This window comes from Copadichromis virginalis, linkage group LG19, assembly GCF_057382275.1.
Source record: "Copadichromis virginalis isolate Kocher_CV1m ecotype Utaka linkage group LG19, C_Virginalis_male_GT1.1, whole genome shotgun sequence".
In the NCBI taxonomy this organism is placed as follows: domain Eukaryota; kingdom Metazoa; phylum Chordata; class Actinopteri; order Cichliformes; family Cichlidae; genus Copadichromis; species Copadichromis virginalis.
In genome coordinates, this window is record NC_140636.1 from 10595352 (window position 1) to 10614357 (window position 19006).

At 39.7% G+C, this 19006-nt stretch overlaps 1 protein-coding gene across 3 annotated transcripts; it reads right to left on the reverse strand.

Moving 5' to 3' along the window:
• Positions 1-1095: 1095 nt before the first annotated feature.
• Positions 1096-15044, reverse strand: LOC146685559 (tumor necrosis factor alpha-induced protein 2-like). Of its 3 annotated transcripts, none has more exons than XM_085440539.1 (12): positions 14969-15044; positions 11887-12120; positions 10987-11629; positions 10622-10733; positions 10286-10408; positions 9594-9688; positions 9386-9478; positions 9160-9283; positions 3135-3254; positions 2885-3040; positions 2207-2328; positions 1096-1320 (listed from the first exon to the last, which is right to left on the reverse strand). In XM_085440539.1, exons 1-12 carry the CDS (start codon positions 15027-15029, stop codon positions 1170-1172), a joined length of 2034 nt encoding a protein of 677 aa, XP_085296665.1. In that variant the 5' UTR covers positions 15030-15044; the 3' UTR covers positions 1096-1169. The 3 variants fall into 3 exon arrangements, with proteins under 3 accessions (XP_085296665.1, XP_085296664.1, XP_085296666.1); XM_085440538.1 differs by lacking the exons at positions 1096-1320; positions 2207-2328; positions 2885-3040; positions 3135-3254 and adding exons at positions 6369-7001; positions 7719-7840; positions 8688-8843; positions 8938-9057; XM_085440540.1 differs by lacking the exons at positions 1096-1320; positions 2207-2328; positions 2885-3040; positions 3135-3254; positions 14969-15044 and adding exons at positions 6369-7001; positions 7719-7840; positions 8688-8843; positions 8938-9057; positions 12344-12425.
• Positions 15045-19006: the final 3962 nt, after the last annotated feature.

The following is a 19006-nucleotide window of genomic DNA, read 5'->3' on the forward strand; positions in this document are numbered from 1 at the left end:
CGTGACACTTAACCAGTAGTAAAAGAATCAACCCCAGACAACTCTTTAACACAAACCAAACGTTTACTGAATGTAAGGGCTGGAAAAGTAATGTACAACACACCCTTTTCTTAACTCAACTCAAATGATATCCAGCTCCATAAACAAATGAAACATGCTGTGTAAATGAAATAATTCCCTTTGAAATTATGTTAAACAACACAAATTATCACCTCTTGGTAAGTGACTCACTAATACACACTCGAAAATATGCTATATAAATCCACTAAATACACAATATTCACACATGGGCCCCACACACACTCACATTCACACTTGTTGCAGGCCTGTTTGCTGCTCACAGCGGACGATGGAGAAAAATCCTCTTCTCCCCAGTAAGAGCACGAAAGTCCGACTTACAGTTCAGTTGCTCGGTAGGTTGCCGTTCACCAGCCCCCAACTAAATCCACTCTCCGCTCTCCCTGCGGACCCGATGCTGTCTCTGCTACAGGGCGTTAGCCAGTCACTGTCCAGCTCTCCGACAGTCCATTGCGGCTGCCTCCGTGGCGCAGCCAAGCAGTCCTAGCCTCGGCGGTTGTAGCTGGAAACACAGTTTTTTCACGGTGGTGTGACCGTTGAAACAAAAAGTCACTTCACCCACACTCTGTTGCGAAGTTCTCACACTGTTAACTTTCTAGTCATACACTCTTTTGTGCTAGTTAACCTCAGTAAAACTAGCTGAGTCTCTCACTTTGGTTCAGCTAACCTCGTGCATCTCTCCATCCCGTTCTCTTCTCCTCTTCCATTGCAACAAGGTAGCATAGAACAGGTCCCGTTCTATGCTACCTTCACGGGCCTCCAGAAAATTAGAACTCTGAACAATATTTTAACTCTCCTCAGAGTTACATACCATAAAATAATACTTTATGATCAACATAACAGTTTCATTGCTCTAATTACCTGTATTTACCTTGTGACATATTACAGGGCAAGTTACATTCAGGGTACAGGTACATCACATAATATTAACTGTGAACACATTATGTTACTGTGGCTCTTAAAGTCCATGGGAATTACGAGTATCTACTCCCAAATTCCCACCCGGGCTACACACAATATAATACACAATAATATTGCTGCTCTGCAACCAAACTCTCAGTCAGTGATACTCTAAGAAGCAAATGTGCGGCTCATCTCACTTTAACTTTGGAGAAAAACTTCCGGGTTCCAGGATCAGCACGGCTCTCCTTCAGTGTGTCTGACAGAGTGGTTTTGACGATTTTCCTGTCGGCTTTGGAGATGTTTGTCTTGAGTTTGAGCAGAGCCGAAACATGTTTTTCACTGTTGGTGACAGAAAGAAGAAAGGGTTAAAAAAAGAGATGATTTTCTCTATGTAAAGTCAGAGACTGTGAAAAAAGGATTGTCATGTGAAAGCTGCCACATTTGACATGGAAAAGAAAAAAATATAAAGAAATGAGTTTGAGCATTTTTTTTAGCTAAATAGAATCTGCAATGTTTTATTTCACTTTCAACATAAGAATAACAGCAGAAGTTATAACTTCACTGATCCCGTCAAGACTTGTTTTCATTGACATGTTATGTCTTTTTCTGTGTGTAGCCAGTTTTCTGCCCCTGACACACATCCTTCCTGCAAACTCTAGCAGCTGTCATTAGCACATCACCAAACCTCTTTGAATTGCTGAGAAGAGGGGAGATGGAAAAGGTCTCAGTCCACCTCTGTTGGAAATCTGACAATAGGTGGAGCTCTTACTGAAATGGATCCGTGCTTCAAATGCATGTGACTCTCCGAATATGAACTATTTTTACCAAATAACTCTTCCATAAAACTCTTATTCAGCATAAACATATATGAGTGCTATCAAGAGCAGTGTTTATGTCTCCTGGTTCCCTTCTTCCTTTTTCTTTAAGGTTAGAAATAAAACCAAAACTAGACAGTTTGGTTTTCTGGTGGAAGAAATCTTTCATTTAACTCTAATTAACAGCATTATTGACTTCATCTACTCACAGCTGCTGCTGCTTCTCTCATGCCAGCATGTTTTATTTAGTTCTCTGTTTCAGTGCACTATCAGTGAGACTGGTAATGTAAAATAGAAAGGCAGCACATCTACTTTCAGCTAATGTTAGTTCCCATGAATGTAGCTCATCCTGCTCACAAGATATATCTGATACCAATTAAGATGTTTCGCTCAGTCAGCTTCCTGTTTACCTGAGGTCGGGATAAGCAGATCCCAGTGAAACGATTTGCATCTGTATGGCAGGAATACCTTGGAGTTTTAGCACTTCTGCAATCTTGGTCAGGATTTCCTTTAACCAGTCTTGTTTGGATCCCTGTGAAGACAAATCAGTGACGTCAGTTTAGTCTGCAAGTTTCCCCAAACTGTAATCAGCATAGCTGCTGTTTTTGGAAATAATGATGCTTTTCCTTCAGGAGCTATTGCACTGGAACTTCCAGCTAGCTGGGCAGTAAATGTGAATCTAAATTATTTCAGTTAAACAAACTGGAATTTTGCTCCAATTCTTACCAAAAATCTTGTACTGCAAGTGGCAAAGGATCTTGTTCCATTTAATAATATTATAATCCCTGTCTCATAATTGTAACTCCTTGTCCTCTCACCATTCCAGATCCAATATCTATTGACAAATGTCTTTTTTCTATTTCTTACTGATTTTTCTATTTCTTCACTTCATTTTGAAAGTAAAACGAAAGTAAGAGGATAAATTTCAAAACTTTAATATAGCCCGTCAATGGTTCTTTTATTATTGTTAGTTGAATTTGTGACTAAGGTTGTTTCACCCTGTCAAACGATGTTATGCTGATCAGTGTTTGTGCTTGATTGATTTTATTTGTGTCACAGCTAAAGTGTGGAATGAAGGTAAGTCTCACCATTCTGGCAAACAGCTCGTGCAGTCTCTCTGCATTTTCTTTCACAGTCTCGTAAGCCTTCAGCTGACGATCCTTGTCCTTCAGTTTGACCTCTCCTTTCAGGAGCCTCCGGACATATTCTACTGTCATTTCCTGCTGAAGCTGACCAATCAGCTCCTGAATGTAAGTAACAAGATCATATGTTAGTCCATTGATTTAAAAGTTGGTAATAATGGCTTCATAGCAAAGTTTCACGCTGTCATGTTTCTACCTGATGACAGGATTGAGTCGAACCCTGAAGTTCTTGAAGCTCGTCTTCAGTGCTGTTCAGCAGCTTCTCAAACGTGTTCTTCTTCAGCCAGTCACTGGTTCCCACCTTCTGGTAGTGTGGCTGTGTGGGGAACAAATGTAAGGCATTCTGTTGATCTGTGGAGATGAAGAGGATAGCTGAAATGAGAAAAAACTTCCTAAATCTGTTTTAAAGATGTAGGGAAATTTCAGAGAGACCCACAGAGCCACACATGCCATCCCTCCCCTTCTAAAGCACACAGTCACGCACACATGTGCGCGCACACACACAGAAAGCTGTGCTGTTTTTAGCGCTAGAAAATCAGCATTCTTGGCTTCTGGGTCAACTTCTCTAAACAGAGACTTTGTAGACTGAAATATTGTGCGGTCTTTCATACTTTCAATGATCCTTTTACTTTTATTTTCATGGTCAGGTCAGTTGTGCAACAACACTAAAAGCTCACTAGAATGTTATGTTTTTGAAAATTTAGTTTTTATTTTGTTACCAACCAAAACTGATGGCCATAAAAAGTGTAAAACGGTGATGTTGTGTTCAGGTTTAGTCATTTACTGAATTTGGAGCCATCAGAGCTTTAGCGGCAATTATCATCAATAAACACGTGTGATGAGCATTAAGTAGACCGTGTCGTGGCAGATTTCTTTTCTGATGTATTAATCACATACTGTAACCATTTCACATTAGTAATAGTAATTTCACTTCCTCACTTTAGTATAGTATGCATGCATGTAGAATATCATCACAGGTAGGCCCCAAGTTTTATTGCACCTTCACGGTGGACCCATTGTAGACTTGAATATCTGCAGACATCCTGGAGGTGACGGTGGTCATAACTTTTCTTAGAGTGGGCGGGGGTCAAGGATGAGCTGGACTGAAGGCACGGGGATATGTGATGTGCTGTGGAATGCTCTTTGTTTGAGAGCTCACTGTTATTGTTAAAATTTCCACAACAACCTTTCTTTTTCTTTCTTTGCTTGTCTGTAAAAAGTATTTTTGTGGCCAAACAAACTATCCACATGATATATATCTATAAAGAACATAAAACATCTTTCAGATTCTACGTCACAGTCACTGCTTTGAAAGTAACTGCAGCTGCTGTGAGCTTTTATGCCTAACGAGACAAGCTCCTCCTGCTCAGACGATGTAGGGAAATTTCAGAGAGACCCACAGAGCCACGCATGCAATCCCTCCCCTTCCAAAGCACACAGACACACACAGACACACACGCACGCACGCACTTAACCAGATTGTTTGCAGGTCAGAAAGTCTCGGTGCGTAGTATGCTTTGGATTGCACTGACAAATTAAGACTGTTGCTTTTGTTTGGTGACTCAGTGAAACATTGAGTTGACTGTTGTGACAGACCAAAAGAAAAAAAAAAGTTGATGAAAACATATCGGGGATTTTGCAAAAGCTGAACAAGTAACAAAATATTTTTTCTTTCTGCCAGATGATATAACCTTGCAATATAATATCTTGTTGTTACAGCAGCATTCAGGACCAGAATAACACGCTAACGGAGTCAGGGCCACAAAAGTAAGTGATCCTTTAACTTGGTTTGCTATCAGTTAATTATTAAAGGTTTATTCATACATGTGAACAGACTCTGTAGATCACTTTGTTTTAATACAGAAAAAAATCAACTATGACTATTACTTTATTGACATTCAACAGAAACCTTTGCCATCATGTACTTTGGTTTCATATTGTGCTTTCTGGTGCTTATGTTGCATCCTTTAAATGACTGACCTCCTTTCTGCTGTGTGGATACTCACTGCAGGTATATCTTTTACTAAGTCAAACTAACATTTATCCAGGCCTGGGTTACAGAGGGCTGCAGTCTACACAGAGACTCGAAACATGCCCTAAGCAATTCCAAGAAGAAATCGAGGAAAAGAGGCTGTAGGGCCGGTATCCAGGTACACATCAGACGAGCCTACAGATCGGAGATTTCCCGACTCGTCTGGAGGCGTCCCCGGTTTCTGCTGCCAGTTACCCTTCCGGATTTGATTGGAAACACGTACTTGCAACCACTACAGCGTGGATCCTGCCCATCTGATGCTCTGGATTTTGCCGATTATCTCCCCACCGCTGGGCCCTCACAGCCTGCATCGCACAACCGGTGGTTGGTCCCGCCGGTTCCATGGCGCTGCTGGAGACCTCGCGTGCGGACACAGTGTTTGCTCCAGACCAAAACCTTTTAGTGGTCCCCCACACTCATTTTAAAAACCGAGGGGAGCGATCTTTCCAAACTGTTGCACCCAGACTGTGGAATGCACTTCCCCTATTACTACGGGGTTTGGACTCTGTGGAGACCTTCAAAAAGCAGCTAAAGACATTTTTATTTCAAAAAGCTTTTAATTTGACCAGGGTTTTTGTGATGTATTTTATGACTGTATTATGTTTTTACCTTGTAAAGCACTTTGTGATATATGTCTGTGGCAGGTGCTATATAAATAAACTTTACTTACTTACTTATTTTTGAAACCATTTCTGAACTATTAATGGTTAACTTCCCTCTGTGTATCGAAGCAGCTGGAATCCACAGCTGGGCGTGTTCATGGAGCTTGCATTTTCACTTCCTGGACATCACTACCTGACAAGTTTAACTGTCTTCAGAACATTGCAGAGGCCTTATTGACAGTATTTGGCTCTACATGTCTGTGTGAGCAGATTTTCTCTCACATGAGTGTCCTCAGGTAGCCGTCTGAATGCTGGACACTCGGAGACCTGTGTCTCTGAGTGGGAGACCAGAGATCACATTAACATGTGTATCTCTGTATTAACAGACATGCCATATTGTTTATTATATACATATACCACATATAGTTTATTTTTCTTATCATTGTTGTGAGGAGACCATAAATAGCATTTGTATTTTCCGTTGTACAGTTCATTTGCTGTTATGGATAAAAAGTGTCTTTTTTTGTTTCAAAGTAGCTGATAACTATTCGCTAATAGCTGCCAACATCTGCAAACAAATATAACTCTATAAAATGGTTCTATATATTGTGTAACTGTTCATATAGAGCATTATTAAATTTATTGCTAATGCAATCATATGGCACACTGACTTCTGAGGAAATTTTAAATGGCAATCGCCATCAGAAAGGTTACCTACCCCTGCTATAAACCCTACAGTCAGTTTACATGTGGATCATCTACTAAACACAGAGTAAATCGTAAAAACAAATTGAGCTGGTTTTTGCACATTTATTAAAAAACTGAACTTACGTCTTTTTATGTACATGAGACATTTATAATTCTCTGTAATACTATTTATGGCATGAAAATATTAGACTTTAACACCATTGTAGTTTTTAAACAAAACGACATATAATAGAATGACACTGACCTGTCTGTAAGTGTGTAAAAACACACACTTGCATACTTATTTACAAAAATACATTTTACATGAAATGCACAAAAATTACCAGCATGAATGTGACATCTAGCTTATGTATACAGTAACATACAGTGACTACAGCAAGCATTCACCATCACAGAGTCTGCGTATAATAGGGATTTCAGTCTAAGTAGCATCTGAACCAATGTTTTTCACTGGCATTCACTCTGCATGTCTTTACAGAGATAGACTGTAACACAATATAATACACAATAATATTGCTGCTCTGCAACCACACTCTCAGTCAGTGATACTCTAAGAAGCAAATGTGCGGCTCATCTGACTTCAACTTTGGAGAAAAACATCCGGGTTCCAGGATCAGCACGGCTCTCTTTCAGTGTGTCTGACAGAGTGGTTTTGACGATTTTCCTGTCGGCTTTGGAGATGTTTGTCTTGAGTTTGAGCAGAGCCGAAACATGTTTTTCACTGTTGGTGACAGAAAGAAGAAAGAGTTTAAAAAGAGATTATTTTCTCTATGTAAAGTCAGAGACTGTGAAAAAAGGATTGTCATGTGAAAGCTGCCACATTTGACATAGAAAAGAAAAAATATAAAGAAATTTGAGCATTTTTTTTAGCTAAATATAATCTGCAATCTTTTATTTCACTTTCAACATACGAATAACAGAAAAAGTTATAACTTCACTGATCCCGTCTAAACTTGTGTTTCACTGACATGTTATGTCTTTTTGTGTAACCAGTTTTCTGCTCCTGACACACATCCTTCCTGCAAACACTAACAGCTGTCATTAACACTTTACTACACCTCTTTAAACTGCTGAGAAGAGGGGAGGTGGAAAATGTCTCTGCCCACCTCTGTTGGAAATGTGACAATAGGTGGAGCTACTTTTAGCTCATGTTAGTTCCCGTGAATGTAGCTCATCCTGCTCACAAGATCTGAAACCAATTAAGATGTTTCGCTCAGTCTGCTTCCTGTTTTCCCTCAGCTCTCTCTGAAAAGTACGATTGTTTATCCTGACCTAATGTCTCACAAACCTCTTATCATGATATAGTTCTGTCCTTATTGTTTATGTTACAGTTGATACAACAGGTCCCAAAAAACGAGAGCACATTACATTTGTGTGAGTTATACTCTGTATGTTTCTGTATTAAAGTAAATAATTTCTGAGTCAATTCAAAAGTTACCTGAGGTCGGGATAAGCAGATCCCACTGAAACAATTTGCATCTGTATGGCAGGAATATCTTGGAGTTTTAGCACTTCTGCAATCTTGGTCAGGATTTCCTTTAACCAGTCTTGTTTGGATCCCTGTGAAGACAAATCAGTGACGTCAGTTTAGTCTGCAAGTTTCCCCAAACTGTAATCAGCATAGCTGCTGTTTTTGGAAATAATGATGCTTTTTCTTCTGGAGTAATTGCACTGGAACTTCCAGCTAGTGTGTTAAATGTGAAAATGAAATTATCTGAAGTGCCTCAATGCTGTGCTTTATATTAACTAAAGTGTCATATAATCATATAGTGTAGTAATGAATGGACGTGGCCCAGATATTAAAGGCCTTAGACTGCATGTCTTTTAGTGATAGAAATGTAAGAGACTCCTGCCCACGCTTGTCTGCAGAAGTTGATAACAGGGAACATCTGCCAGTGGAAATTTACTAGAAGGGACTATGGAAAAGTCGCAGCCTCGCCAGAGCTGAGAAAAGATGTCTTGCAGCTAACAAACAATAACCTATAGGTATGCTATGCAATGTGACTACTGAATGCTTGTGTAATACTGTTGTTTAGACTAGAGCGGGACACCCTGTGATAAAACTGGTAAGCGCACATCGTTATTTCAAGATTCGCGGCAGAGTGTCATGCAGGACGCATCTCCTTTCCAGAAGTAATAAAAGTGTTAAAATGGTCTACTGAGCAGTGTGTTGTCTTCCATCAGATGCTTATGATGAATCAAAAAACTTGGTGAAGTGTTGATATTTAACACTGGTAAATATATGTGAATTTTAAATTCTTTCAGTTACACAGATGTTGTTGATGTTAGCTGAATTTGTGACTAAGGTTGTTTCACCCTGTCAAACAATGTTATGCTGATCAGTGTTTGTGCTTGATTGATTTTATTTGTGTCTCAGTTAAAGTGTGCATTAAAGATCAAGTCTCACCATTCTGGCAAACAGCTCGTGCAGTCTCTCTGCATTTTCTTGCACAGTCTCGTAAGCCTTCAGCTGATGATCCTTGTCCTTCAGTTTGACCTCTCCTTTCAGGAGCCTCTGGACATATTCTACTGTCATTTCCTGCTGAAGCCGACCAATCAGCTCCTGAATGTAAGTAACAAAATCATATTTTAGTCCATTGATTTAAAAGTTGGTAATAATGGCTTCATAGCAAAGTTTCACGCTGTCATGTTTCTACCTGATGACAGGATTGAGTCGAACCCTGAAGTTCCTGAAGCTCGTCTTCAGTGCTGTTCAGCAGCTTCTCAAACGTGTTCTTCTTCAGCCAGTCACTGGTTCCCACCTTCTTGTAGTGTGGCTGTGTGAGGAACAAATAACACATTGTTTTAAAATCTTTGATTAAAACATATTAGGATTTAATTCTGAGGATTATTGATATCTGCAGTTGTAAAGAACTTACTTTGAGGATCTTGTGCACAGGGGTTAATAAATAAGTGTGGGCAGACTGTTTCATCTCAGTCAGGACCTGCAAACAGTTTTCCCGCACATTCTCTGGGAACAGATCGTGCTTCTCAAAGAAGTCCCTTTAGACAGACCACACAGGACACATTAGCTCACAGTGAAGTATTCTCCTTTTATGATGAAGTTAAAATCTGAATTTCCATCTAACTGGATCAGAAACATACCTGAACTTTTCGACACAGCTGAGGTTTGCCTTTATGAAAGCTTTGCTGTGCCGTTTGTTCTGCTTAATGACGTCTTCGTGAAATTTTTGATACCTGCAGAAGATTAAAAACAGTTTTCACTTCTATTATCTTGTTATTACCAAACATTAAACTAAAATGTATTTTCAAATGACAATATTTAAAAGACAGCCTTGTGAAGCCTTGTTACCTCTGCATGAAGTCTGTCAGGTTGGATGTTATTTCCTGGGCCTTGTGTCGGTCTCTTACAGTTATATGTGCTGATGTCACCATGCCGTTGATCAACTGAAGACAAATGTATTGACAAATCAGTGGCAGTTTCAAGTACTCAAAGCACTTTACACAGCAATGCACTTCCATCATTTTCAGATCCAGTTAAACACCAGGAACCAAACCCAGTGCTTTACAATGTTAGTGACAAACCCAAGTGATTAAACTACAGAACCATGGGAGGGTTTGAAACTGTGACTCTGATCCGACAGTAAATGAGTTTCTATAAATGACCCAAACAAAAATGACGGTCCTTTCTTTGTTTGTTAATCTTTTTCTCAAAGTTTCTAGAAGTCTTTTTCAGTTTGGTTAATATGTGCAGCAGGCTGGAAAATATTTGTCTGCACATTTTGTTCTTCTATGATCAAAACAATGTTCTGTCAATATTTCACCACAATAATTTTATTGCACAGTTCTGACATAGCAATGTATACAAAGCCTCTAATCATGGTTAGTAATGGTCAACAATTAGAAGTCAACGAACCCATGATAAGGACCCTTAAAGCAGGCCAACACAAGTGACGCCTTTCACTTTATATTAACACCTTTTTATAAAAGCATCAATTTCAGCCTCTTTTATATCAAGTTGTTGCAACTCTACGGCAACTGTACCTGGATGACATCATAGGCCACAGGACTGGAGTAGCAACCATCATATCTTGTCGGCTCCTTTCCTTGATCCCACTCTTTCTTTGCTTCATCCAATACTCGGCCAATATAAATCATCAGGTCGCTCTAAACACACAACAACACACAGCTGCCAGTTTTAAACCGCTTTCATGTGTAAAGATTTAATTACTGACAGTAATAATTACATCTACAATATTATGTCTAAAAAATATCCGTTAAAACCAACAACTCTTTGATGCTGCATTTACACATCTCACTTTAAGCCCTGCAATGACCATACTGATTAACTGGATACACGCCTCAGATACACTATGTTACCTGTTGTTTGCTGAGGTACTGCTCCTCCAGAGGTTTCAGTAACTCATCAGGAAGCAGGTTTCCCAGCGCTTCAGTATTGATATTACTGGCCAGCTCAGGTTTTTCAAGGATTCTGGTACACAGAGCAGATAACACATGAGTTTCTATAAACAACCCAAGTTGTGTTTAGTCTACAAAAATGTCATTTTATTTTGCACATTAAGAAAACAAGAAATTAGCCGTTACATTTGTATTATTATTCACTATCTGTAATTGTTCAGGTATTTATTCTTCTAAAACCAATGAAGGACCTCACACTGACAGACATCCTCATGTTTAGTCACAGAAAGATGCTGCTTCAAACAATAATTGAACTGGTGGCTTACTCTGGATAAAACTCCTTCACCCATCGCAGGAGGAAGCTGCAGTCCTTGTCATCCAGAACAAAGTCTGCAATCTTTTTGAGTCTTGCGCTGAAAGTTTGATGGTACTGTCTTGCATAAAAGTTACAGATGTCCATCTCTGGTGGGTAGCAGTTCTTCACAACATCCACCACCCACTCCATGTCTTCCTTCAGCTGCTTGCCCATGGACTGGATGTCTGCCTGGATCGAGGACTGGTTCACCTGATCACCAGTGGGGCTCGATGGGTTCTCCAAACGACTATACACTAATTCATGGAGCACTTTGTCATGGTGCTCCTTCCACTTCTTGGGCCTCCAGGCTGGTGGTGTCTGGCATCTTTGTCTCCCCAGGTCCTGCTCTTCCTCAAGCTTGATGGCTTTCACTGCTGATATCAAAGCAAACACCTCTTCCTCACAGCTGAGAGAAAGACTCTGCTGCACGGTCTGCTCTAAACGCTTTTCAAGGGCTTCATAGTCTGCAGCAAGCTTTTTTACTGCTTCCTCGTGAGCTTTGAGTGCATCAGCCTCTGTTTTCTCTCCAAACAGATGTTTCTCCCTGTCTATCAACAGTTGAGCGGCTTCGAACAGGTTTTGTCCTTCAAGGCATTCCTCAAAAGTAGGAGTCACTGGTGGAGAAAAACAAAGATAAATAATCTTCAAACAGTTCATATTTCTCCTGAAATAAGGTATTTAACATTTCTGGAAGAAATGGAGAACCTTATTTCTGTAATAGAGGTGTTTTTTACACATCAGCACTATTTCGTGGAACAACCGTAACATCAATTTCCTTTCTTTTTTTAATATGTCACACAAAACACAATTTAGTTGAGATACAGAGGGTTAACAGGAAATAGCTAATAACAGCTGGATGTATGTCACCTACCAACTGGCCGCTCTTCTTCAGTAGGTGATTGGTGTCCATCAGTAGTGGAAGGACCGTTGTCACTGGGTTGACCTGTGGGGCTTCGCCAGAACTTTTTAAACCATTTTCCTCCAGCTCTTAAAGTTTGTTCAGGGGAACTGTTGGACGTGCCTGTTGTGGATGAATCCGACTGTGTCCGCATTCTTCTCCAGGTTGTAAAACGTGACCAACAGGCCAAGAAAGGTGCTGAGGAATCTGCAATTTAAAAAAAACCCTGCTTTAATATACATTTTTTTAATATGATTGGCATAAACTAAACATTTTAGCCTTGTTTATAGCATGACCGTGAAATTAAAAATAGATTAAATCCATTCTAATTACAACAATATGCCAAAGTAAGTCTGTAAAAAGTATTTTTGTTGCCAAACAAACTATCCACATTATATATATCAAAAAAATTCATTAAGATTCTACTCACATAAGCTTCACAGTCACTGCTTTGAAAGTAACTGCAGCTGCTGTGAGCTTTTATGCCTAACGAGACAAGCTCCTCCCGCTCAGACGATGTAGGGAAATTTCAGAGAGACCCACAGAGCCACACATGCAATCCCTCCCCTTCCAAAGCGCACACACACACACACACACACACACACACACACACACACACACACACACACACACACAAGCGCGCGCGCACACACACACACACACACACACGTGCGTGCGCACACACACACAGAAAGCTGTGCTGTTTTTAGCACTAGCACAGAAGCATTTGTCTTATGTGGCTTCTGGACCAACTTCTCTTAACAGGTACTTTGTCGACTGTTAGGAAATGTTGTACAGTCTTTCATACTTTCTTTATGACTTTCATGATCCTGTACTTTTATTTTTATGTCATTAGCAAGTCAATTGCACAACAACACTAAAAGCTCACTAGAATGTTATGTTTTTAGCCATTTAGTGTTTATTTTGTAACCAACTAAAATTGATGGCCAGAAAAAGTGTAAAAAGGTGATGATCCTTATTAAACATTGACCAGCCTTAAGTACACCGTCAGTGTTTTTTTGTCTGCTTTTTAAAGAAAAGATATTATAATCAGTATGACTCACTTATTTGTTAGACTCCTAAATAAGCTAAAGGTGGAAGTTTGTGATTTTGTGAAAGTAAAAAAACAGAACCATGACAACTAATAATGCCAAACCTCAACCCAGACCACCACACTCAACCAGATTTTTTTGCAGGTCAGAAAGTCTCGGTGCGTAGTATGCTTTGGATGGCACTGACAAATAAAGACTTTTGCTTTTGTTTGGTGACTCAGTGAAACATCGAGCTGACTGTTATGACAGACAAACATAAAAGCAAATGAAATAAAATGTTTGAAAACAAATCTGAACAAGTACTAAAATGATTTTTCTTTCTGCCAAATGATGTATCCTTGCAATTTTCTGTTGTTACAGCAGCATTCAGGACCAGAATAACACACTAATGCAGTCACAAAAGTAAATGATGCTTTAACTTGGTTTGGGTATCAGTTAATTATTAAAGGTTCATTTGTACATGTGAACAGACTCTTTAGATCTGTTATTTTGTTTTAATACAGAAAAAGTCCAGTATGACTTACTTACTTATTTTGGTTTCATATTGTTCTTTCTGGTGTTTACATTGCATCTTTTAAACGACTGACATCCACTTTGACCTTTCTGCTGCTGTGTGGATACACACTGCAGGTATATCTTTTACTAAGTCAAACAAACATTTATCCAGGCCTGAGTTACAGAGGGCTGCAGTCTACACAGAGACACCCAGATCTCTCTCTCCCTAGCTCTTCCAGTATAGGGCACTGAGCTGTTCCTGGGTCATCCAGGAGAATCTCTCCAGTGTAGGGGTGTGCCTGAGAGCCTTATCCCAGCTGGATATGCTTGAAAGCTCTCACCTAGGAGGCTCCCTAGTCACATATCCACACCAGTGGCTGCTTTCCATGTGGAGGAGCAGCAGTTGTGAGTCCCTCCGAATGATTGAGATTCTCACCCCATCTCTAAGTGAAAGTCCCCCTACCCTCTTAGAAAGGTTATTTCCAGCATTTGTATCCACAGTCTCATGTTTTTGGTCACTACCAAGAGCTCTTGGCCATTAATGAGAGTAGGAACATAGACCAGCTAAATGTCACCATTTAATTTAAGACAAATAGCATCAAACACCATTTCTACAATTTGTATGAGTCCTACAGTCCTTTCAAAAGGACACAGTGGCCTCTTTGTTGATGCCACATTAGTGGCGGTTGGGCAAACAGAGTACACAGACTTTCTGTTCAAATTAAAAGGAACAACAGCTTGGTCAGGCAGAAAGGATTTTACTCAACATTGTGGAAGAGGTGCCAGGAGATGAGTTGGAGCAAGGCAGGATCAGACAGGAAGGTGAAAGCTGAGAGGAAGAGATAAAAGCTTTGAGGATGCCCAACAGGGAGAATGTGTTTGTAGCCACCACCTATAATAATATGTATTGTTTAATGCAGCGCCCTGAAGGCTTTAAGTATTATGATGTCTAGATGGAGAAATGACAACAACACATACACGCACAAACCCCTGCGTAGGCTCCTCTAAACCCTTTAGCTCTTTGCTCTGTTGCGCTATATAAACACCAGTCCATTTAAGATGCCTTTCTTTCTTTATCCTGATCTGGGAGATGTAATTATTGGACTAACAAAAAGAGAATGACAAGCACACACTCGTACACTTTGGGAGGAAATCCACGCAGGTGCAGGAAGAACATGCAAACGCTCCACATGAAGGCCCCACTTGTTGCTGTAGAGCGCTAACCACTAAAGTGAGGCACAAAAGGTCAAAACCAGTTTTGTTTACTTGCTCTGGTGTTTTTTCAGATCTAAGGCAATTGTTCTTCCCCTTCAAGACCCTCTATGATTTCATACAAAATTGCAACAGCAATTGAGAAACATTCAAAGTGTCTCTTTTGCAATTTAAATGACTTCAACTGATTTTTATAGTAACATTTTTGTCAGTTAAAAGTGTCAGCCACATTCGACCTGTGTGGTTTTTACTGCCTATAACTTAAATCTGCTGCTGTGATACAGTAACAGTCTTACCGTTCACTCTGTAGGATCTGCAGGATCTGCGGGGGAAGCAGCGGGGAAATGTCGAACACATTTTTCCTTAATGCAGCAACTAACAGTCGAGTCTCAGCAGCAGATCAACTCAACTGAGTCGAGGACGAGATGCAAATAAGTACGCAAATACCATTTGATGTGAGGATGTTGGCAAAGTCACACAGTGAGAAACACTTCTCTGTTTACTGTTTTTGCACCTATATGGGCTTCCTCTGAGTTTGCACCTATGATATGAGAGTGAAACTGTAAAACCTCATAGTGGGTGAGATGTGTTTAAGAGGCAAAATCTCACATTCACTCAGGAGCTTAATAACTTAATTCCACATATATATATTTTGCACACATAATACTTGCTTTTGTACAACTACTGTTCATAAAACATCTAGGCAAAAGGAGGAACATAAAGAATATTTTCACTTCCTTAAGAAAAACAGAAGTGTCAGGCCTGAACAGATTTAACACTATTTTCTACTATTTGCCACAAAAATGTGAGGTATCCTCCAAACAGCGCTTAGCTTACATGCATGTGACCTAAACGTACTGGTATTGTTAACAAAAGAAGTAAGTAGCAATACATTTATTTCAGGGCTATGAAAGACATTTAAGCTCTGTTAAAAACTGCAACTAAATCACTGATTGTAATGTCTGAGTACTCTGAGGCCCAGGAACAAAACCAAAACTCCAAATGGGCACCCTGGACTGCTTTGAAAAATGTGAAGGAAGTCATACATTTAAGTATATCTTTACAGGTTTTTCAGCTTGTCTTAATCATAAAAAGAAGGAAAAGTTGTATGGCCCTATGGCCATTCATACATAAAATAAAGAGAGGATGAATAGTTGCTACTACCAATAGTACCTACAAGAAACTGTTTGCCATTTTTCTTTTCTTTTCACAGGTTTCTGTGATTCTTTCATTTGAAAGTTTAGAAAACACTCATAGCTGGATGTAAAGTTTAGATTCCCTTAAAACCCAAAATCTTAACTGATTATTATATTTCAGTTCTAGTTTTTTGTTTTTGGGGGAGTCACATAGAGGAATTGTATCTTTTTACACAAAACATGTTGATGTTGATATCTCTCTGTGTCTCACGCACATATAGACTGTACTACCCCTTATCAGTAAGCTTCCTATTTCAAACTCTACTTGAGCTTTTAAAAAGATTACACACCTAATTTGTGTTTCTCTGGTTTCAAAAACAGGCTTTCAACCTATTTGGGGATAATAAATTAGAAATTTATCCTACTGTTTAACTCTGAGTTCGAACTGACAGTGGAAAGTGGAGTTTGACAAACGTGATGGAAATATAAATGTTTAAATTGCCAACAAAGTTAGGCCACTGGAGAAAATGAAATTTTGAAGAAATCTGCTGGTCTTTTGATCTGAGATTGTTTCCTGAAATAAAATATAGAGAATCCATTTCAGACTTTAACCAAACCAAATGTAAAATAAAGAAATTGTTGCTCTAGTATATTCATGTTTCAAGTATTACCCCCCCCCCCTTTTTTTTTTTTAAATATAATTGTAGGGGCCTTTAACTTGAATACATGAAGATCATAAATTGGGATGCTGTAAAACAAGCTTTTTGTCTCTCCTGTTTCCAGAAGAGGAGGCGTTTTCATGTTTTTTGCTCATAATATCTTAATTTTAAATTCTTTCCCACAATGTCACAAGACATTGGTGCAACTTGACATGTAACCACAGGGTTAATACAAAATAGTCTTTGCAAACCATATGAGGCTAAATGAAAAAGTGAAAGTATCAGAACTGTTGCCTTCTAAGTTCTGTGATGGAGGAAAGCAGCTGGTGAAACAGGAACTGGCAGACACCGCAATTACCAAAGCCAGAGCGAGTGGAACTATGGTTCTGCTATAAGACAAGGGAGACTTTACAGGAAATAGCCCCGTTATTATTCATCTGCTGCTGCATTTTCCAGATGTCTGCAGTTATTAATGCTGGGATGTTGCGAGAGGAGGTGTTCTTGTCCAAGCATAACCAGGAAAAACACAGAAACCATGATACGCATACCCATAATTTCCACTCATTTTGCATTCTGAAGAAGAAAACACAATCTGAGAACATATTTACACTTTTTTTAATGTAGCACAAAAGCCTTGACTTCATATCAAAAACTAAGATTTGCTCTTTATGTGTTATCTTATGGATGCAAAAGGTCTCAAAGGAAATAAAGAACTTGACAATGAAGGTCAACAGAAGTAATTGCTTATTTAAAAATATGCATTTTTACGCAGTCATTTGGCCTGCAAGTCAACATATGAATCCTGTCCTCTCTGTCCAAAATGGACAGAGAGGACAGATGGTTTGAAAGAGGAGTGAAAGAAGCCATCTGTATGTTCACTGTGAGCGACCATCTTTGAACAGAGGCGGGGGTTTACGACACCAACTCTCTGCCATCTATAATCCAGTTTTGAGATCCCTTCCCAGACGCCTTAACGCCCACTCACATCCTGGGCCATCTGACCTCAGGAATTCGCATGATAAGGTGGGGCCAGGTTTCACAATGAACACACCCGAAACTCTGGCTGATTGGGACCCACACCCAGTTTCACACCTTGGCTCAGGCGATTAGAGGATGATCAGGGGGTCCTTTTGTCCCTCTGTGGGGGGTTACTCCCACTAGGTTTATATCTGGGACTCTCCACCATTTGACCTTAGAACTGAAGAAGCTTCTCGGATGAGAGGTGAAACGTCTTCAAGTAACTTAAAGAAGTCCAGACGCTTTTCTTTGCAAGCTCCTTTGACTACGATGACCTGGATGACTGAGAACCTTCACAGACATCTTCCACTTATCCTTATCTGAGGGAGCATGTCCCAGCTATGGATATGCATATGGTGAGAGGCAAGGTAAAACCTTAACAGATCACCACTTCGTCTTTCGAAGAGCTAACACACAAAAGTTAATCACCAACTAACTAACCATGCTAAATGCATGTGTTTGTATTGCGAGGGGAAGTTGCAGTACTCAGAATGTGCAAACTCCACACAAAAAGGCCCTTCCTGCTTCCTGCTGTCAGGTAACCATTAACCACCATGCCATTGTGCTACAGTCAAAAAAAAGAAGCATGATTTTATTTACTTTATATGCACAGTCTGTGTAAAAAATGTAATATCTGTTGTTCAAAAGAGCAAACCCAGTCAACATGAAAACTCCAAGTAAATCTGCTATCACTGTAAACACCAAACTACTTATCAGGCTGAACCTGTACAACAGAGTGACCACGGATACTCCAAATTTCTCTCGGGTTTTCTTTCCGTTCAAAACTAACACAATGCCACAAACTGTCATTTATTGGAAATCATCATATCCGTTTTCTTGTGAAGCAGACTTGACCTTGGAACAATCATATGAGTGTTTAAAAATAGTTCTGCATGTGCTTAGCCAAGACTTCATTTTTAGAAAGTGCAAAAATATAGGAGCTCTAACACAACCTTGAGCAGCACCAGTACTCATTGCTTTCAGCTGGGTCACAGTGTTATTGACTTTAAATAAGAATGATACAGTTTAATGATTAGGAGGGTACATCCAATTATTTTAGCTTGTGGAAAAAAGAAAAGAGTAGATAGCATTAAATGCAGCGCTAAAATCTATAAAAAGCAGCTGAACATAAGCTGTGATCTTCAAGATGTTTTAAAACAAAGTGCATAATGCTATGTTTTGTGTGCTATGTGTATGTGCATAATGCTATGTGTGCTTCTCTCAGGACTTCAGACATTCTGTAAGCCTGTTTTAGTGATGCTTGAGTCACATTTAAAGGATGACAGGGCTCTTGACATTGTGGAGAAAACACTGGCACAAAAATACCCCTGACTGTTATGGTCTTTTTATATGTGAGCAGCAGCTAGCAATGGTTTGTGGTTAGTGATCAGAGGTATATCTAGAAGACTGGCATGGACAGCAAAGAGAGAAACTATGAAAGGAGACCAAGAGGCAGGAATACAATCACCAACTGCAACAGAAACAGAGCAGTCTCTAACAGGGGCAGGAGGGCGAGGAGGGG

What these genes read in the sequence shown, in the direction of transcription:
- LOC146685559 (XM_085440539.1), bottom strand. Translation starts at nt 15,029, where the DNA reads ATGTGTTCGACATTTCCCCGCTGCTTCCCCCGCAGATCCTGCAGATCC. An exon ending in ACGAGCTGTTTGCCAGAATG is followed by an intron (nt 2,329 to 2,884) that starts GTGAGACTTACC and finishes TTGTCTTCACAG; the next exon opens with GGATCCAAACAAGACTGGTT. An exon ending in TCTGCTTATCCCGACCTCAG is followed by an intron (nt 1,321 to 2,206) that starts GTAAACAGGAAG and finishes TGTCACCAACAG; the next exon opens with TGAAAAACATGTTTCGGCTC.